Source organism: Thalassophryne amazonica, chromosome 13 (assembly GCF_902500255.1).
Source record: "Thalassophryne amazonica chromosome 13, fThaAma1.1, whole genome shotgun sequence".
Classification (NCBI taxonomy): domain Eukaryota; kingdom Metazoa; phylum Chordata; class Actinopteri; order Batrachoidiformes; family Batrachoididae; genus Thalassophryne; species Thalassophryne amazonica.
In genome coordinates, this window is record NC_047115.1 from 54847466 (window position 1) to 54865848 (window position 18383).

General features: G+C 38.9%; 1 protein-coding gene and 2 long non-coding RNA genes across 3 annotated transcripts; 1 reads left to right on the forward strand and 2 right to left on the reverse strand.

Moving 5' to 3' along the window:
* Window positions 1-574: 574 nt before the first annotated feature.
* LOC117523706 lies at window positions 575-1475 on the reverse strand. Its single transcript, XR_004564587.1, has 2 exons — window positions 1400-1475; window positions 575-1354 (listed from the first exon to the last, which is right to left on the reverse strand). It is a non-coding gene; the product is annotated as an uncharacterized LOC117523706 (long non-coding RNA).
* Window positions 1228-2189, forward strand: LOC117523707. Its single transcript, XR_004564588.1, has 2 exons — window positions 1228-1341; window positions 1398-2189. It is a non-coding gene; the product is annotated as an uncharacterized LOC117523707 (long non-coding RNA).
* A 2737-nt stretch (window positions 2190-4926) lies between these two features.
* On the reverse strand, window positions 4927-16140 carry rab23 (RAB23, member RAS oncogene family). The gene is made up of 7 exons (XM_034185300.1): window positions 15824-16140; window positions 6660-6893; window positions 6337-6422; window positions 5952-6108; window positions 5726-5808; window positions 5536-5628; window positions 4927-5445 (listed from the first exon to the last, which is right to left on the reverse strand). The coding sequence occupies exons 2-7, from the start codon at window positions 6812-6814 to the stop codon at window positions 5312-5314; spliced, it is 708 nt and encodes a 235-aa protein (XP_034041191.1). The 5' UTR covers window positions 6815-6893; window positions 15824-16140; the 3' UTR covers window positions 4927-5311.
* Window positions 16141-18383: the final 2243 nt, after the last annotated feature.

The window sequence follows — 18383 nt, forward strand, 5'->3', positions numbered from 1 at the left end:
AAGCAATAAAATAAACTTGATTGTAGTTAGTGGTTGCAGTTTTCATGTTGATGCCCAAAACTGTAAATAAGAAAAATAATCAATATACAAGTGATGAGAAGACTTACAAAGGCAAATCAGTTTTTGTTGTGGTTGTTGAGAGTAATACATACCCAAAAACCAATGCTAAACCTTTAAAGTCTTTAATAACATGCATTTAAAATGCCTTGGCTCTCACACATCAAGGGTGCAGAACCTGGAAGGGCATCAGAATCTTACATTTACACATTAATGAAGCAGTTACTGTTCAGGTTAGTCATTGAATGTATCCTGTTGCACTAGCAAAAACTGTAACCATTTAGGAATGTACAGATTCTGAAATGCACAATCATAGATAGTACTGTAGTGCTATGATAGTTACACATGTTGGTCAGATGTGATTAACTCTGACTAGTTAGTATGAGCAAAAATTTGTCAAGTTTCTTGTCTTCTAGCATGTTAATTCCCAACATATGAAGCTAAATTGAAATATTTTTAATATAAAGTTTCACTGATTGGAAGATGAGTGCAGTAATTTAAGCTCACAGACTGAATGCTGGAAGGTTTATTTATGTTGATGTCTCCATATCATCAAGTACATGTATGTGTGGTACACCTTTAAGTTTGTGTCACAACGGTTTTGTTAAAGACTGAGAAGACGGGTTTTCTTACATGAAAGCTACTTATGGAGTTGTGCTGAAACTAAGGTTTTTTTTATCACCTGAGTCACTGAACTTAAATATAATTTATGATTTGAGAACATCGACCATCATAATAAAGTGCACAAAGTCCTTTTCGTCAAAAAGCTCAAAAGGCAAAGATGAGGCACTACACTACACAAGACACACTTATGTACAAGTTACTGTTCAGACAATTTAAACAAAAAAGTAAATGTTTATTTGTGGTAAATAATGGAGAATGTTAACAAGGCATTGTGGTATAAAAACTATGGTGAGGCATTATGTAGGGGAAAACAAACACACATTGCATGCAACTTATAGTGTACCCAAGAAAAAAGTTTCCATAAAAAAAAAAATGAAGCTTGAAATGCCAACACAAATTTGCAGCTGAATACAATTGAAGCACCTGGCAGATTCCCATAAATGCTATTAAGTGAGGGTGGGGAAAAAAATTAAAGTGGTTATTTACTGCAGTCAAAACTACTGTAAATGTGAAAGTCATGTATACAATATTTTAAAGGCAAAGACGTGCATGCATGTGTACTCCAAACAACCTCCATGGAAGATACTTAGAAAGACATGTCAAGTTTCACACAGGTCATTTTTCACACCATCACATATTACTTTGTGCTTAGTCGATGATGTCATTCAATCAGCTTTGAGAGGAAAAAAAATTACATCATTAAAGGCATGTCAAAGACAAGAATAACATACAATACACAGCAATTGTTGCACATCAGATTAAATATATTTTGAAGTACCTGCTACAAGATGGAACTTTCTTGCATATTCATCCACATACAAGCAATTTCACAAAATATCCAACCCTGATAGTCAGAATTTGCAGCACACAAACTACACTGCAGTGTACTGCTTTCAGTCTTGTTAACTGTCTAGTCTCGCTACCTTTTTGTAGCATGTAGCAGGATGATGTTCACAACATAAAAATGATAAAGACATCGAGGATGACATAGAAGCTAACATCAAAAATCTCACTTCTGAGTTTCTTTGGATAACAGCAGAGGCTACATACACACTGATCATGTACAGTATGCAGTGGGCTTCTGTGTACAACAATCATGTATGTAAAGTGCCAAAAGGCTCTATACCTGACAAATTTTACTCCAGTGAGTAAGTGAAGTCATATGAATGTACTGATGTCTTTTAGACAGACTATTTTCTACTTGTATTTGGCCAGTTTTGCAATATTATACAACATACTGAAGAATATAAGTGACTTAGGCAAAAAGAAAAAAACTATAGCACTGTATTTTATTCAGTTTCAAATAATATTGCAGTTATTTTGAGAGCTAGTTGATTGCTGTATTTTCCTGAGTATAAGTCTGTGTTTTTTCATTTTAAACTAGTTTGGGAGGTCCTGCGTTATACTCCAGGGTGACTTACATACTGACTAACAGTTTTTGTAATAACTATTCACGTGGGGTTTTCCCAGGAATCAAAGCACTAAATAAAATAAACTCAAAGAATAAATGGCAGTAACAAAAATTCCACTACAATGCACAAAATTCCCAAAATAAAAAGAGCCAATAATATAGAAACAAGGTGCGACTTATACTCTGCAAAATACAGCATATATATACACCATGATTTGTATTTATGTTTTTAAATAGTGATAAAGCATCAGTGTCAGTGAAGTGACAAGATCGCATTAAAGATACTCTGCCAGAAAAAAGAATCAACACTGCTACTCTGTGAAATGCATATCCCTGCCACTGTCATGTGATCACAACAATATCAAACACCCACAGTGGCATTCAAACCAATGTGTCTTGCCAAAACAACTGATGGGTGATCATACTACTGACTGCACCACCAATGTGCTCGCACTGCCTTCTTGGATACAAAATGATTGCCAAATACTAAGGTGTTACACCATGTGTAGAGTCTGCTAACATAAAAATATGGTTGCATTTTAAATGTCTTCCTCGGTTTGGGTTCCAATGTATAAACAAAAAGAAAGCCTTTCAGCTGAATGGGACAAAGAGTTGAATATTGTAAAACCAGTAAGTTAGTGAAAAAAAGAGGAAAAAACAAAGCCCTGAATTTTACAAAAATATGTCTAAATGAATGTAAGGACCTATGTAGAGGGTTACTTTGGGCTAAAGGTTACTGATATTTGGTTATACTTGGATATAGAAACACATTCTACCCAGTTCTAGATTATAGTCATATCACTGCTGAGTTTGTACGTTACTAGTTTATAAAGATGACATTTGGCACAAAGTCAATGATAAGGTGTCAACACTTGTAATATGTGAAAATATCACTCAACACTGTCAGAATTTGTAGAAAAATACTTTGCACAAATAACGAACCATCAATCCCACCGTGCACTGTCAATGATAAGCAGTATAGTTTGAACCATATTATTTTGACTCAGAAAAATATGGTACAAAATACTCTGTGTATCTCCTATAATACATACAAATATATTGCACAAAAGTTAAAATGGAGATATGCGCAAACGATCTCAATGACAGAACTGCACAGTACTTCAACAACTCAACAAATATGTCAACAATGAAGTGGAAAAAAATATATCACTGCCGTCAACATTAATCATCAAATAAGTGAAGCCACTTGATCTTGGTCTTGAATGAAAACCATTCTGCAATTCCACAAAAGCCATTTCCCAACTACCTATCCAACTACAGATTACAGCCTTGGTTCTGTGTCTTCCAAACACTGACTTGATTGAGACATTAATGATCATAGCAATAACTTATTACTTTTAATCTTGCAGTTCCTTCATTTATGCTACAATAAAGCTGCAGCTGGTGCTATAATTTAAGGCAACTACAATAAGGACCAGGGGCTTGACTTTAATGGGAAAACGCAAATCATGATTGTGAGCAACGACAGTACATTTTCCTAAAAGTCACCTCTTGGCATTCATATCTCAGAAACCAGTGGTGGTGCCCGCTCTCTTTCAACCAGACAGTCTGGAGATAAGCACAGGCACCAATGGGCCTCAGAGCTCAGCTGTTTGAATTTCAAATTGCAGGACATAATGAATTAATTTTTGTGTTTCCTCTATCATGTTTAAAAGTGAATTTCAGAAGTTTGGAAAAGAGGAAATAAGGAGAATAAGCAGCACCAGTATACAGTCTAACCTGTCTGTTGGGTATAGATATACATTATCATTGAAAAACAATTTGGTGTCATTCATATGTGGTATCAAAGTTACATTCATTGAACATCTGCAAAATGTAACTTAAGCAGGTCTCCCATTGCCAATTTTAAACCCCAATTACTGACCAAATTCCAAAAATGAGGTAATCGGGCCCAACTCTCCACAACAGAAGTGTATATTTGTGTATCATACTATTACATTATGTCACTGCCAATTACAAGCAACATTGAACACAGCCCCATGGCACAAGAGCTACTGGGCATGCTCACAACGGTACAGTTGCAGTATATGTGCTAATGTCTGTGCTTATAACAAAACTTCTCTACAAATCTACAATGCATCTCTTAGGATCCGAAAACTGTCTTCTGCTGAAGAGTGTGGCCTGCCTTTTATGGCATTATGGATATATATATAATAATTCCAGAGGAGATTTAAAAAGGTCAGCGAACAGTGAGTCCTTGAACTGCAGACACAGACTGCTGCGGTGGTCAACGTTTTCACCCCACTGCAAAGAAATCACCCACCGCTCACTGCTAATCCCACCCTGCTCCCCTGGTGCACAGCTACTGCACACTGCTGCACATGACTGCTGCTCGCTTTGGTCAGTGAAAGCGCTCTGCTCCAAAACAGAAAATAATACGAATTTATTTTGCTTTCAGCCTTGAATTGTAACCTGGCATCAAAATCAGTAACACAAATGATTTATTTCATCATGCACTAACAAAATAAAAGCAAAAGCTGTATGTAAATTTAAAGTAAAAGATGCATTTTATTCACTATCTGCACAAATTACATCTGATTATTCACTTTTGTGGTTGATGATGTGTAAAGTACACAATCTGTCACAAAAATTGGCAATGGTAGACAGGCTTTAGACACTGCTGATTCAAACATATCTACCCTTCTGCATTCAGAAGGTGGTAAGGATTTTATTAACTAAATTATTTAAATTAATTTATTAACTAAAGATGAACACTTTAAATAAGAGTAAATCAGCTGTTGTCAGATTGTGCCTCGTTAATTCATGGAGTACAGACTGCATTTATCAGCTGAATGACGTCTCACAAACATCAGCGTCAAGTCAAACATCCCATTATGCACCTCTCCTTCCTCCTTTACACTGAGCAACACAGAAAATACCAAACAAACATGCAAAGTGAAGGTCAACAACATGTAGTCATTGTGCTATCCTAAGAAAACGGTGCATGTTGAGTAATCTCCTCAAACATCGAAAGATATCATGCACAGAATAACAATAAAGACCCAAGGCTGAATCCAAGGATAATCTAGTACCAACATCAGAAACAACTCAGGATGATTCAACTTCTGCTTATCACGACTAAAATGTCTCAGGTTTTACAGACTTTGGTTTCTTAATGTGTCTATCTCCTCACAAAGAAACACTGACTGTTGTAGTTTGGAAAACTTTAGGTAGTAACCAAAAATTAAATGATTCTATCTAGACTAGGCTGCAGCTTCCAAAGGGATTTTTACTCTTCTTGGTTCTTTGTTTGTTGGGTCGCAAAGTGATGATTTCTCTGCCATTACTGGAGCTCTGGTTGCACAGGTTACTACTTGTAGTATTGAAAACACCTTTGGAAAAACAAAATGTATAGATATTGTCATCCCATCAATTGGAATTTTGTATACAGATACACACAGTGGGCAAAAAATGTTCTTTACCTATTTTATTGCTTGTTGTATGAACCACCTCCGTCTCCTCTGCCGTTTGCTGTTTGAGTCGCTGAAGATATTTCTCAGCTAAGTATTTAAAAACTTAAAAAAGAATAATATGACAGTAATATTTATAATGAGACTGCCTCAGTTAAATTTCTAAGTCGCATTACAGTTAAAAACATTTTCTGTAACTCACCCTCGCTGACATTAAGGTCCTCTTTTACTGAGGCACGGTAAAATCTCATCTTAAGTCTTTTAGCCAAAGACTCCGCCTCCTCGCTGCAAAGTAAGTTTATTTCATGTTAACATTCACTTAAAATTCATAGTTTTTGCAATTATTGAATTGCTTTAAATGATGAATTTAAAGCAATTCATCATACCCCATTACACATCATGACAACAGGAATAATATAAGCCCTTACTTTTTTATAACAGTCTCTTCCAGGAGGTCAATTTTGTTTTGTACTAGAACTGTTGGGATATCTCCAACCTCTGCCTCCACCTTGTCCCTCCAGCTGTCAACAGCCTGAAAAGACTCTCTGTCTGTGGTAGAGAAAACGAGTACGCATGCCTGGGCACCTAGAAGTTCAGACAAAATAAATAAATTAAATATTAATTGAGGGTTTCAACTCCTTAAAGCTTTTAACGATGATTCAAAAAGAGGCTATTTTAATAAAAGTGAGTCACACTATGTGAGGTTGTGACAACACCAAGTGGGTAGTTTCAGGTCAGAGAAATGTCACCAATGCAGAGTTTTACATCTGAAGTCTGTACTGCCAATACTGATGCTAATAATGGATATCTTACCGCGGTAGTAAGCCTTTGTAATAGCATCAAACTCTTCCTGTCCAGCAGTGTCCCACAACATTAATCGGACATCTTCATCATTTACACTATGAAAAAGTAGACAGTGAGAAACTGAGGGGCATTTCACAACAGCAATCAGACATTTCTGAGATAAATATCAATGGTTGGACAAATAACATGAAAACTGTGTGCTGTTGAGGAAAAACAACAATAAAAAACCTTTCCCAGTACAGGATTAACATTCAGGACATCAAAACCATACATGTAATTTTATTAGTTGTGTTTTAAGACAAATGAGAACTTCTACAGTACAACTGACTTACATTAACTGCCTTTCCAGGAAGTCCACCCCAATTGTCTTTTTGTAATCCTTAGTGAAGATGCCTTTGCAATAGCGCTGGATCATACTGGACTTGCCAACTGCTCCGTTACCCACCACAACCACCTTGATGGCCACTTCCATGTCTTCCTCCAACATGGTGGCAATATCTGTCTGGCGTCCTCAGTTCCACTGTGCCTGGATAGTTTCAGTGAGATGCCAAGAATACATAAACCACCTGAAAATGAATGTGTAAATCAATCATTAATAGATATGTGTGACAAATTTAGACATAGGCCAGTAAAGCTACTACTAACAGATTCTCAAATGCTGCAAAATAAGGGCATCATTGATTCCACAAAAATCACACCATCATTTGTGAAATGAAGATCAGAAAACTTTTCCCATCAAAAAAGCACCTGATTCATTGGTTTCCACAACCCCACCCAACCCAGTCCTTGGAAGTAGTGACCAGTGCGAAAAACTCAGACATTCTGCCCCCCACTGTGCACAGCACTCATAGTAACTGTGTACAGGCTGGAGTAAAGCCCTGCCAATGCATCTCAAAGGGCTATAGACAGAATATATTGAGTTACATGAATGTATGTATATGGAGGTGTGGGAAAACTACAAATGATTGGGGCCATGTGTGGGAGATCTAAGAAGGTTTGTAATAATTAGATACAGCAGGGCATTACTATCATGATCAATCTATCTTTGTTAGTTGGCTATGTACCACAGGCTTTTAAGGTGGCAGTAATTAATCCATTACTTAAAAAGCCATCACTTGACCCAGCTATCTTAGCTAATTATAGGCCAATCTCCAACCTTCCTTTTCTTTCAAAAATTCTTGAAAGGGTAGTTGTAAAACAGCTAACTGATCATCTGCAGAGGAATGGTCTATTTGAAGAGTTTCAGTCAGGTTTTAGAATTCATCATAGTACAGAAACAGCATTAGTGAAGGTTACAAATGATCTTCTTATGGCCTCGGACAGTGGACTCATCTCTGTGCTTGTTCTGTTAGACCTCAGTGCTGCTTTTGATACTGTTGACCATAAAATTTTATTACAGAGATTAGAGCATGCCATAGGTATTAAAGGCACTGCGCTGCGGTGGTTTGAATCATATTTGTCTAATGGATTACAATTTGTTCATGTAAATGGGGAATCTTCTTCACAGACTAAAGTTAATTATGGAGTTCCACAAGGTTCTGTGCTAGGACCAATTTTATTCACTTTATACATGCTTCCCTTAGGCAGTATTATTAGACGGTATTGCTTAAATTTTCATTGTTACGCAGATGATACCCAGCTTTATCTATCCATGAAGCCAGAGGACACACACCAATTAGCTAAACTGCAGGATTGTCTTACAGACATAAAGACATGGATGACCTCTAATTTCTTGCTTTTAAACTCAGATAAAACTGAAGTTATTGTACTTGGCCCCACAAATCTTAGAAACATGGTGTCTAACCAGATCCTTACTCTGGATGGCATTACCCTGACCTCTAGTAATACTGTGAGAAATCTTGGAGTCATTTTTGATCAGGATATGTCATTCAAAGTGCATATTAAACAAATATGTAGGACTGCTTTTTTGCATTTACGCAATATCTCTAAAATTAGAAAGGTCTTGTCTCAGAGTGATGCTGAAAAACTAATTCATGCATTTATTTCCTCTAGGCTGGACTATTGTAATTCATTATTATCAGGTTGTCCTAAAAGTTCCCTAAAAAGCCTTCAGTTGGTTCAAAATGCTGCAGCTAGAGTACTAGCGGGGACTAGAAGGAGAGAGCATATCTCACCCATATTGGCGTCTCTTCATTGGCTTCCTGTTAATTCTAGAATAGAATTTAAAATTCTTCTTCTTACTTATAAGGTTTTGAATAATCAGGTCCCATCTTATCTTAGGGACCTCGTAGTACCATATCACCCCAATAGAGCACTTCGCTCTCAGACTGCAGGCTTACTTGTAGTTCCTAGGGTTTGTAAGAGTAGAATGGGAGGCAGAGCCTTCAGCTTTCAGGCTCCTCTCCTGTGGAACCAGCTCCCAATTCAGATCAGGGAGACAGACACCCTCTCTACTTTTAAGATTAGGCTTAAAACGTTCCTTTTTGCTAAAGCTTATAGTTAGGGCTGGATCAGGTGACCCTGAACCATCCCTTAGTTATGCTGCTATAGACGTAGACTGCTGGGGGGTTCCCATGATGCACTGTTTCTTTCTCTTTTTGCTCTGTATGCACCACTCTGCATTTAATCATTAGTGATCGATCTCTGCTCCCCTCCACAGCATGTCTTTTTCCTGGTTCTCTCCCTCAGCCCCAACCAGTCCCAGCAGAAACTGCCCCTCCCTGAGCCTGGTTCTGCTGGAGGTTTCTTCCTGTTAAAAGGGAGTTTTTCCTTCCCACTGTAGCCAAGTGCTTGCTCACAGGGGGTCGTTTTGACCATTGGGGTTTTACATAATTATTGTATGGCCTTGCCTTACAATATAAAGCGCCTTGGGGCAACTGTTTGTTGTGATTTGGCACTATATAAAAAAAAATTGATTGATTGATTGATGTGGTCAGCTTTAATCTAGACATCCCGAGGTCAAAATACAAGCTTTTGGGTAATCGTGCTTTTGCGGTAGCTGGCCCCAAACTGTGGAACAAGTTACCCCAATTTATGTACGATTTCTGCCTTAGCACTTTTTAAATCAAAGCTCCACACTAATTTATTTTAGTACGTAGTGGCATTGTTTTGCTTTTATGTGCGTTTTTGATTTTATTGAATAATTTTATTTTATTGTATGTTACTGAAAACGCTGTTTTTAGAGCCTAGTAACACCCCTGAACTTATTTACAAGCCATTACGCGGATGTTAGCATGGTGATATCACAGACTGGTAGCTAGCTACAAAACTCTGTTTTATTTGCGTGTAAACATAACCTCTATGTCATATATTATGTAAAAGCTAGCAAGAAATAAATACTTCTAAAACTGAAAACACTGTTTTTGTAACCTGATAACACTGCTGGAGTCATTTACAAGGCATTTTGCAGTCATTTGCATGCATACTAACGTCCGCTAACCTTTATTTATTTATTTATTTGGTATTTTAAGAAGGTCTTGCCATCCAGTGAAGCTGTTTCTTGTAATTTTTTTAAGCTGCTGCAGTGTTATTTTTTGTGTGTAGCTATTTGGAAAGAACCACCAGAATTTCAGTGCACAAATGCAATGACAATACACGTGTATTCTATCCTAACTCAAAGCTAACTTTCTATGGAGTTAAATTTGTCTCATTAATGCCTGCAAAGGCACAGAGGGAGATCGACAAATATTCCTTGATTTGCACAACTTCCACTCTTAAAACGTAAATATTGTTTTTGATTGACTGATAGAGGGGCTTTATTGAACATGTACAAATTGTACATAAGACAATAGGATCTTAATTAATTAAACAACTGCAAATTATAAAAACACAATGCTCATACGGCCGATTTTAGCTTTGAATTATATTTAATAGTTTCATACAGTAGATTACAAAGTGTTAAATCTATGACAACAGTCTATGTGAGCAAACAATTTCCTCTGCTCACATAAAACCAAGAGTTGTAAATTTTTCAGTGGCTGTGGTGTATGTTTATTCTTCCATTAGCTCAGAGCAGCACACTGCTCATAGAAACTGGCTCCTCCACAGCTATATGTGTGTAGCTGCTAAACAGCATATTGTGGTAAAGCTGTTCACACTGGCATCCTACAGTGAGACTGTTACAACCAACAGTCTGTCGAGATTTGAGTCACAATATGCATCCCAGTGTTTGATATAGTATTCATGAACAATATTTACACTGCTGAGAGAGATGAAAAATGTGTAGGTTAAGTGGTCCTTTGAGAATCACTGATTTAGAGAAATGTGTCCAGATTTCACTGCCAAAGACTAAAGCTCATTAAAGCATCAAAGTTCATCTGCTCTGCCACTTTTCATTGAAACAGTCAAAGTGTAAAAGCCAAAATAATTGCAAATTAGATGAACTACATGAAAAGACTCTCCTTTCCATCCTTCCAAAAGGTGTACTTCAAATGTATATAAAGACGAAACAATCTGAGTCAGTGTCTGAATACAAGGCTGGCTGTGCCTGTCTGCATTCTGGTGGTGTGTTTCACAACATCAGCTGGCACACATTTACTGAAACCAAATAAACTGAACTGTTTTAAATATTTAAGTCAAATTCAATATCTAAACTGCATTTTGCATGTCGTCACTTCACACGCAAAATATACAGTCCACAGAGCTGTTACAGAGGGTCACAGCATTTCAGTTAAAACTAAATAATGATCAAGAACTCAAAGCATATCATTGTTAGCTGTAATTTGAGGGTGCACATCCAGTCGGAGTGGAGGCAGAGGAATAAAAGCCTAATAATAGCATATCGCTGATGTAGCCCTATAGTCAGCAGTTACATCATTAAATACTAGTTCCCTTGGTAACCCATGCATGGTCACACCACATTAATCACTCCACCATACTTCACCGATGAGGTGGTATGATTTGGATGATGACCAATTCTGTCCCTTTTCCAAACTGTTTTCTTCCCATCATCATGGTATAAGCTATACTTTGTCTCATCTGTTCACAGGATATTGTTCTTGATGTGTTTAGTTATTTTTAGGTTTCTATTTTTGTCAAACTCTGATCTGGCTTTCCTGTCTTTGAGGCCTACCAGTGGTTTGCACCTCGTGATTTAACTTGTTACATTTACTCTAGTGGGATCTAACTTTCACACTTATATACCGAATTCCTTGATGGCAGATAACGATTATCAATAATTTTCAAAGCCTTCTACTGCTTCTGAACTCACACGTGCATCATTTCTGTTTAAAAATGCACAAAACTGATTAGGGTAAACTGATATTTTTGCTACCTCTGTCACTGGCCATCACCTATCTAGTGGCTTACCTCTCCAACTCTGTTTACTCAGAAGAAATAAAGAGCAAATGAGAGTGTAATAAACATCTGACAGTGAAACTGTCAATTTTCCAATTGCTTATTATCCCTTAAAATACTGGGGATAAAGCAAACAAAAGGAGCTGCAATGCCTACATCATTCACCCAAATTTGTTGTACGAGGGGTGGTTAATATGTTTTAAGCCAGACTCAGAAAAAGCAGGGCATGGGTCGCAATCTTTTGCACTCTGAGAAACCAACATTTCTCGAGAAGGTGTGAAATTTTGACTCACTGGATGCAATGTTAAGATATGTTGGTTTCTCAGAACGCAAAAGATGGAGAACAATGCTCTGCTTCTGGGTCAGGCTCAGAATTTCCAGTCGCCCCTCATAAATAGCCTCAGATTAAACCCCAACATCCTGAGGTAAAAAGCTAAAAAAGCAACTAACAAATCTATATTGCACCCCTCTGAGGTTAGTGGATTCAGTATGGATCCACATTTTGATCTGCCTCAAGTGTTACACCAGATGTCCTTCCTGATACAAGCCCAGCTGTGCAAAAACAATGGGCCTTGTGGGCTGTGAACCCCAGGGCCCGGTTTCATAAAGCAGTCTAATCTTGTTTAGTCGATTAAACTCACTAAGTCGACTAATCTTTTGACATTAGTCGTTGCACAAAGCGCTTAGTCAGCTAAAATTTTGAGTTACCTGACTGTCCATACTTTAGCCTACTACAGAGGAGACTAATTTTATTTTAGTCGACAAAATGTCAGTGTCTTACCTCAAAAATGTGGCTATCATGTACCACCACTTAATTGAGCAGGAAGGAAGGAGAGCCTTGTAGTGGGTGTTCTGGGACCGGAATAATCCATTGGAGATGTTTACAGATGCAGAGGTTCAACAGTGTTACCTACAATCTACACCTATAATCCTCTTCATCATGGATATGAGTGCTCTAGCCATCAACCACCAAACGAGGAGGAACAACACCCTGCCAGCCCTTCTTCAGGTTTTGATTGCACTGAAGATTTATGCCTGTGGGACCTTTCAGCAGGTTATTGGTGACACCATCCTCATCTCCAAGTCGACCAAGTGCCGAATCATGAGGGATGTTAGCTTGACACTTATCCTGCACATTGGCCGATTTGTCCAGCTACCTATTGCGGGACACTTTGATCTCCTCCCAAGGCCGTCTTTTGGCAGCTAGGGCTGATGATGTTCCTTTGGAACACTCAAGAGTACTCCTATGTCACTCATATTCCTCCAAAAGGAGAGCTTCCTCCGCTTTGGAGAACGTAGGGGCCTTTTTATGGGAGCACTTCTCCTCTGGTACAGAGGACTCGACCATGGTTGTAGCAGATGACCAACCCGAAAGTAAACAAAACTCTTGTGCATTGGAGGCATTTCTTGGCAATGGCACTCGTGAGGCTGCTTATGACTGTGAAAATCATCGACTAACACCAGACAACTAATCTACAAGTTTAGTCGTCTATGTGAAACGGAGATTAGAAGGCTAATGTTGGGTGACTAACTTTAGTCAACTAAGTAAATTTAGTAGATTAAAAGACTGCTTTATGAAACCGGGTGCAGGCCCTTATTGCTAGGTGGCAAGCTGGCAACAGTGCCATCCACTGTGCTACAACCAGAATACCCAAATTTTTATGGACCAACTGTAGAGACCTGTGACCAAGGTCACAAAACATATGTCTCACTTTTTCACACTTGTTGCTTGCATGTGTAGTATATCAATCATAGTATATCTTTTGTGATGATATATCTCGTACAACTTTGATTAAAGAGCACACACAAACAACAACAACTACAACCAAAGAACAATTATTTCACTTTGAAGATGTTGGACTAGAACTATTTTCCTTTTGCACATCTCCACAAGGTGTGCTACCACCAATGTGTGAAGGTTCAATGAGGTTTCACTGGAGTTGCACTTACAAGATCACTATCATGATGCACAATATTCCATTGGCAGTGGCTATCCGTACATAGCTATATTTGTACAATGAAGTTCTACTGGTACACAGTGTCTCTCTCACTGATCAATATAGGTCAAGCGATCATGAGGCTACATGTATGTGTTAGTGATAGGTAGATAACAAATCAACATTAATCCCAACCATTAATCCTAATCCTAACCATAACAAGGCTGCACTATGTACGAACAGAATTTGGAATTATTAATACAGCTATGTCCAGGTACACGTGTATGACCTAAATAAGGCCCCTATTTGATGACGCAGTTGAAATCCCTCCACAACCTCATTTTCGAATGGCATTCCTGCAACAAGTAGATGTTAGGAAATTCAGTGATTGAAGGTAAGATCAGTTTTCAAATCATATAGAACATTTAATTCGTGTAATTACATACCTTTCTGTGAAGTTTGGTGGTGATCGAAGCCTTAGCATGCATATTTTTATGATCCGCAAAACCAATGTCGAGTCGGCAAGATGGCAGACATGACAAAATGTACTTTTTTTTTATCTTGGAAACTACTGTCAGAAAACAGTGTTTATAGGGTGGATTGTTACAAATCACACATTTAAATGAGATAATGATTAGGTTTGACAGAGTACCATCATTTTAAAATGTAAACAATGAGACACCAGTCACGGCTTTCTGGTGTTTGTCCCTTAAAACACACAGATGTAAATTACCAAAATCTTCGCACCGTCAAATGCACATAACTTTCTTCATGTTTGACATAGAACCAATATTTAAACACCATTTTGATGGTCTCTATAAGCTCTTTTGCAACCACCATTTCTGTTACAATTCCTTTAACTTTATTTTTTTGTCATGTACCTACTATGTCTGAATAGCCACTTCCCTTTCCATTAAGCTCCGCTTTTAGACATCAGAATTCTTTTCCTTCTGGTTGCAACAATTAATGTACAGTCACTTGCCCAGTTCCGGATCACTGCCGGTTCCGGATCACTTCTGTAGTATTTGCGCCGCCGTTTCTTGTAATCAGCGCGAATAAGCTCATACCTGGTACCAATGGAAAGACTGATGTTTTATCGACAAACGGCTACAAACTCGACTGGATCCAGCCATCTTTGTAATCAGCAGAGGAATCAAAACATCCCGGTCTCCATAGTGTGCGCACGTTTTCTCACTCACTCATTCCTGCAAGTTTGAAAGTAACGATCTCTGAGATGTAGCAAAGGTGAGTTAGCCATTCTGTGTTTTTGGTTCTAGAGTGGGAAATACTTACTTACTTGGGTAGAAAATAGTGTGTTGTGTCTTGCTGTTTAATTGCTGCACGCATTTATCTCTGACGCAAAAATTTGCCGGTTGTGGATCACTGAAGCAGCAGCATCGTGTCAGTACTTGTGAGCCATGTGGACTTTAGGGGTCATCTCAACATCACGAATGGGAATGAATGTGGGAGCTTTTACTTTTTAATTCGGGAGAAATCACACCTCCACACTTCATTTTTTGCTCAGAAAAATGTATAACAGTGCCTTTCGAAACTAAGTACATTCTCATTTAATAAGTATAATTTATATCATTTTGTGTTCAAAACACATTCTCAGGCACAGTGTGTATCATTCTGCATTAGAAGGGCTCCAGCCAGATGCTAGGAATGCCCCCAAAGTGACACAGAGTGTCGTGATCCAGAACCAGCAAAGTGATCCATTTCCGGCAAATATTTGCACCACACATAATGTGGCTTCACACTTTAAGTAGAGGGGCTACCCCATCCTGACTTCTTCAGCTAGATAACATCCAAATACCCAATACAGGACATTCAGTTGCATTATGGCTCCGTATAGTGGGACTTTAAAAAAGGTGATCCGGAACTGGGCAACTGTCTGTATGTCGGGTTTGGTGTGTGCAGTCTGCACACAGCCTGTCCTGCCTGGACAACAGGTCTGTCTGTGACCAGACTACATCAATATCTCTATTGATATTACGAAAGGTGGCCAGAAATGTCGACAAGTGCTCAACCTTGGTAAATGCACACCCTGTACTTGTGTCCTTCAGTTGCCCTGGTGATGTTACATATGTTACAATAGAATAACCAAGCTTCTGTCGCCCAATTCAGACGTTCTGTGGAGGACGGACTTGTTGAACAGCTGGAAAGTGTATGTCATTTGTTTCAGCAGGACAAAGCTCTTCAAACAGCTGCGTTTCCCGAAGAAAAGAGAGTAAAAGCCAACGGTATACGTGTCTGACAAGAACGATAACGACCTAACGGCATTATTGAAAATATTTTCTTACCTGTTACACACAGCTGCTATGTCCGCCAACATTAGTCGACCTAATCAATGAGCTGTTATTGACTGTATGTCTGTCCGCGGCGGTGCTAATGTTACCCAACGTTAGGAGCTCCTCCCGTAAATGGTATGTGGCGAACTTCTGCGCAGCGCCGAGCCGCTCCGCGTCAACTGCTGCACATAAAGTTTATTTAACGTCAACTATATAAATGTATGTGACGTTAAAACACAGAATTATTCATGACGACCCTGCGCCCAGCTCACAGCGCGTGTGAGAGAGTAGCCAAGGTGGCATGAAGCAGCTAGCTGCTTGTTGCTAAGCAGCAGCGGCAGCAACAAAGAGAGCGCAGTCGGTAAAAGAGTTCACGTCCAGTAAACGTTTTGCTTCGGAATGGTTGACGAGAGAACTTTCATAAACGTTCTGCTAGATTTATTTATAAGTTCCTAATGGTTCAATCGTGTACTTATCCCCCTGCCTAATGTGGGAAGAGATTACAGAGAAACAGGAAGAACGTAACATTCAGAAAAAAAACTTACACCGCCCATAACACTGAAAAGCGCGTAATTTTTTTAAGATGGGGGAGGGGGTGCTGCACACACATAACGTGCATTATTCATTTCATGTTTTATCTACGAATGGCATGATTTAAACGCTACTGCACACTCATCGGGTTTGGCAAGCCAACAGTGCCACAATTACGCCATTTTCAGACGGGAACAGTAATCGGGAACAGTAATGTAAAGTCAGTCACGACTTGTCCCCCGCCTTTTGGGTATGTTAGCTATGTCAACAGGGTAACCCTGGAATTTTCACGTGGGTGGGTGAAGTTAAAGATAAAATGTGTACTACTCAAATCTTTTCAATCTGCATGTCTCCATATACGCCATTTGTTTAAGTTGAACAAACTAAAATGTTTGTCAAATCAGTTATTTTCCCCCGGCTCTTTCTGTAACACTGCCCCTCACAAAGTACAAACTCAAACTATTCCACCCTTTTAAATTTATTAAAAGTCACAGTGAAAAAATAAGGCCTGGGTCCTGGAGAGCTTCTAACACAGACTCTTTTCAGAACCCCGAACAATGGGCACAAACAGTTCTTATAAAGCGTGACATAGGCGGACCCTATTTTGTAAAATCCTACCCGTATTGGTCCCCGTGGGCATTCGAGGGAGGTCCCACCACTATACACTGCCACTTTGCATGGCAGCACCCTGCCACCGATGTATGAGTGTACCTGTGTGAATGGGTGAATGTGAGGCATAATTGTCCCTGAGTGAAAACCCAGGGCTCTGACCTTGTGGCCAGAGAATCCTTTCAGCTGTTGGGGAGTGAGGTTTACTGACTATTACTGCACAGCGATTCCTGCACTCCGTCACATAAGCACCCAACGGAGGAATCTCATTTCCGCCGCTTGTATATGCGACGTTAATTTTTGGTCATGAACCAAAGTTCAAGACCATAGGAGCATAAATCAACTAGTAAATCGAGAGTCTCCCCTTCTGGCTCATTATTATTGTGATGATGATTATTATTATGATAGGAACTAAAACACACTCCAGACAAGCATGGTAGGTGGCGGTAGTGCATCTTAGTTGCATGTTGCTACCCGGCATCAAATAAAAGTAGAAGAAGAAGATTCATTGCTTACATCATAGACATTATAAAGAGTAGACACTGCATTGGTTGCTGAAGCGCAGAAACACCCTGCTCAGGGTGCCGCTCTCATTGGACAGACATCTCTGCTATTCTGGCATTGTGGGATAGCTCGCGCCCACAGATTGCGCTCGCTGGACTACTTTCTCCATCCTGCTCAGCGTGCCGCTCTCATTGGAGCGACAACACATAGAATGAAGTTTATTGATCACTCTAATGACCCCCACATGGGGTATGAGAGTACAAAATACAATAACTATATAAAACAATAACTACAATGAACATACATAGTTCACAAACAGTACACACACAACAACACGTAATACAGACTTTCAACTCTTCACCCTTAAATAAAATAAAAAAAGCAAAACAACTGTTAATTACTAGTAAGTCCTACTATGATACATTCAAGAACACTAAAAATAAATATTATAGGTTTAACATAACCGGACAAATAACTGGTCTGCCACAATTTGTAGTAGTAAATAGAGCCCGACCGATATATCAGCTGGCCGATATTATTGGCTGATGTAAGCCCTTTTCAAAGTACTCACTATCGGCCGAAATTCTGCTGACAGAACGTCGATAATTTCTCATAAACAGAACACTTACTGAAATAATGTTTGTATTGGCAATGTAAAATGTCTTTGCACCATTTGTCCAGTAGATGGAGCTCTGGCTCCATTCAGCTGAGAGCTGCTTACACCCCTGCTTAAATGTGTTTATCACCGGCCCCGTAGTTCGCCTTCACACTGCACTGATCGGCTGACAAAAGCATACAAGTAAGTTTATAAGGATCTATATCCTTATCCTGAACCTATATCTAAGTTGTAGCAACAAGAGGTACAAGATCAGATGTATTTCACAACTCTTTTTAAGGATATGTATTTGCTAATTCCACAAAGGTTTAA

Bases quoted from the DNA above. Each gene is read 5' to 3' on its own strand.
- rab23 (XM_034185300.1), bottom strand. From the start codon at position 6,814: ATGTTGGAGGAAGACATGGAAGTGGCCATCAAGGTGGTTGTGGTGGGT. The intron at 6,423-6,659 runs GTAAGTCAGTTG...ACTTTTTCATAG, and splicing joins TTCCTGGAAAGGCAGTTAAT to TGTAAATGATGAAGATGTCC. The intron at 5,809-5,951 runs GTAAGGGCTTAT...CTTACTTTGCAG, and splicing joins GAAGAGACTGTTATAAAAAA to CGAGGAGGCGGAGTCTTTGG.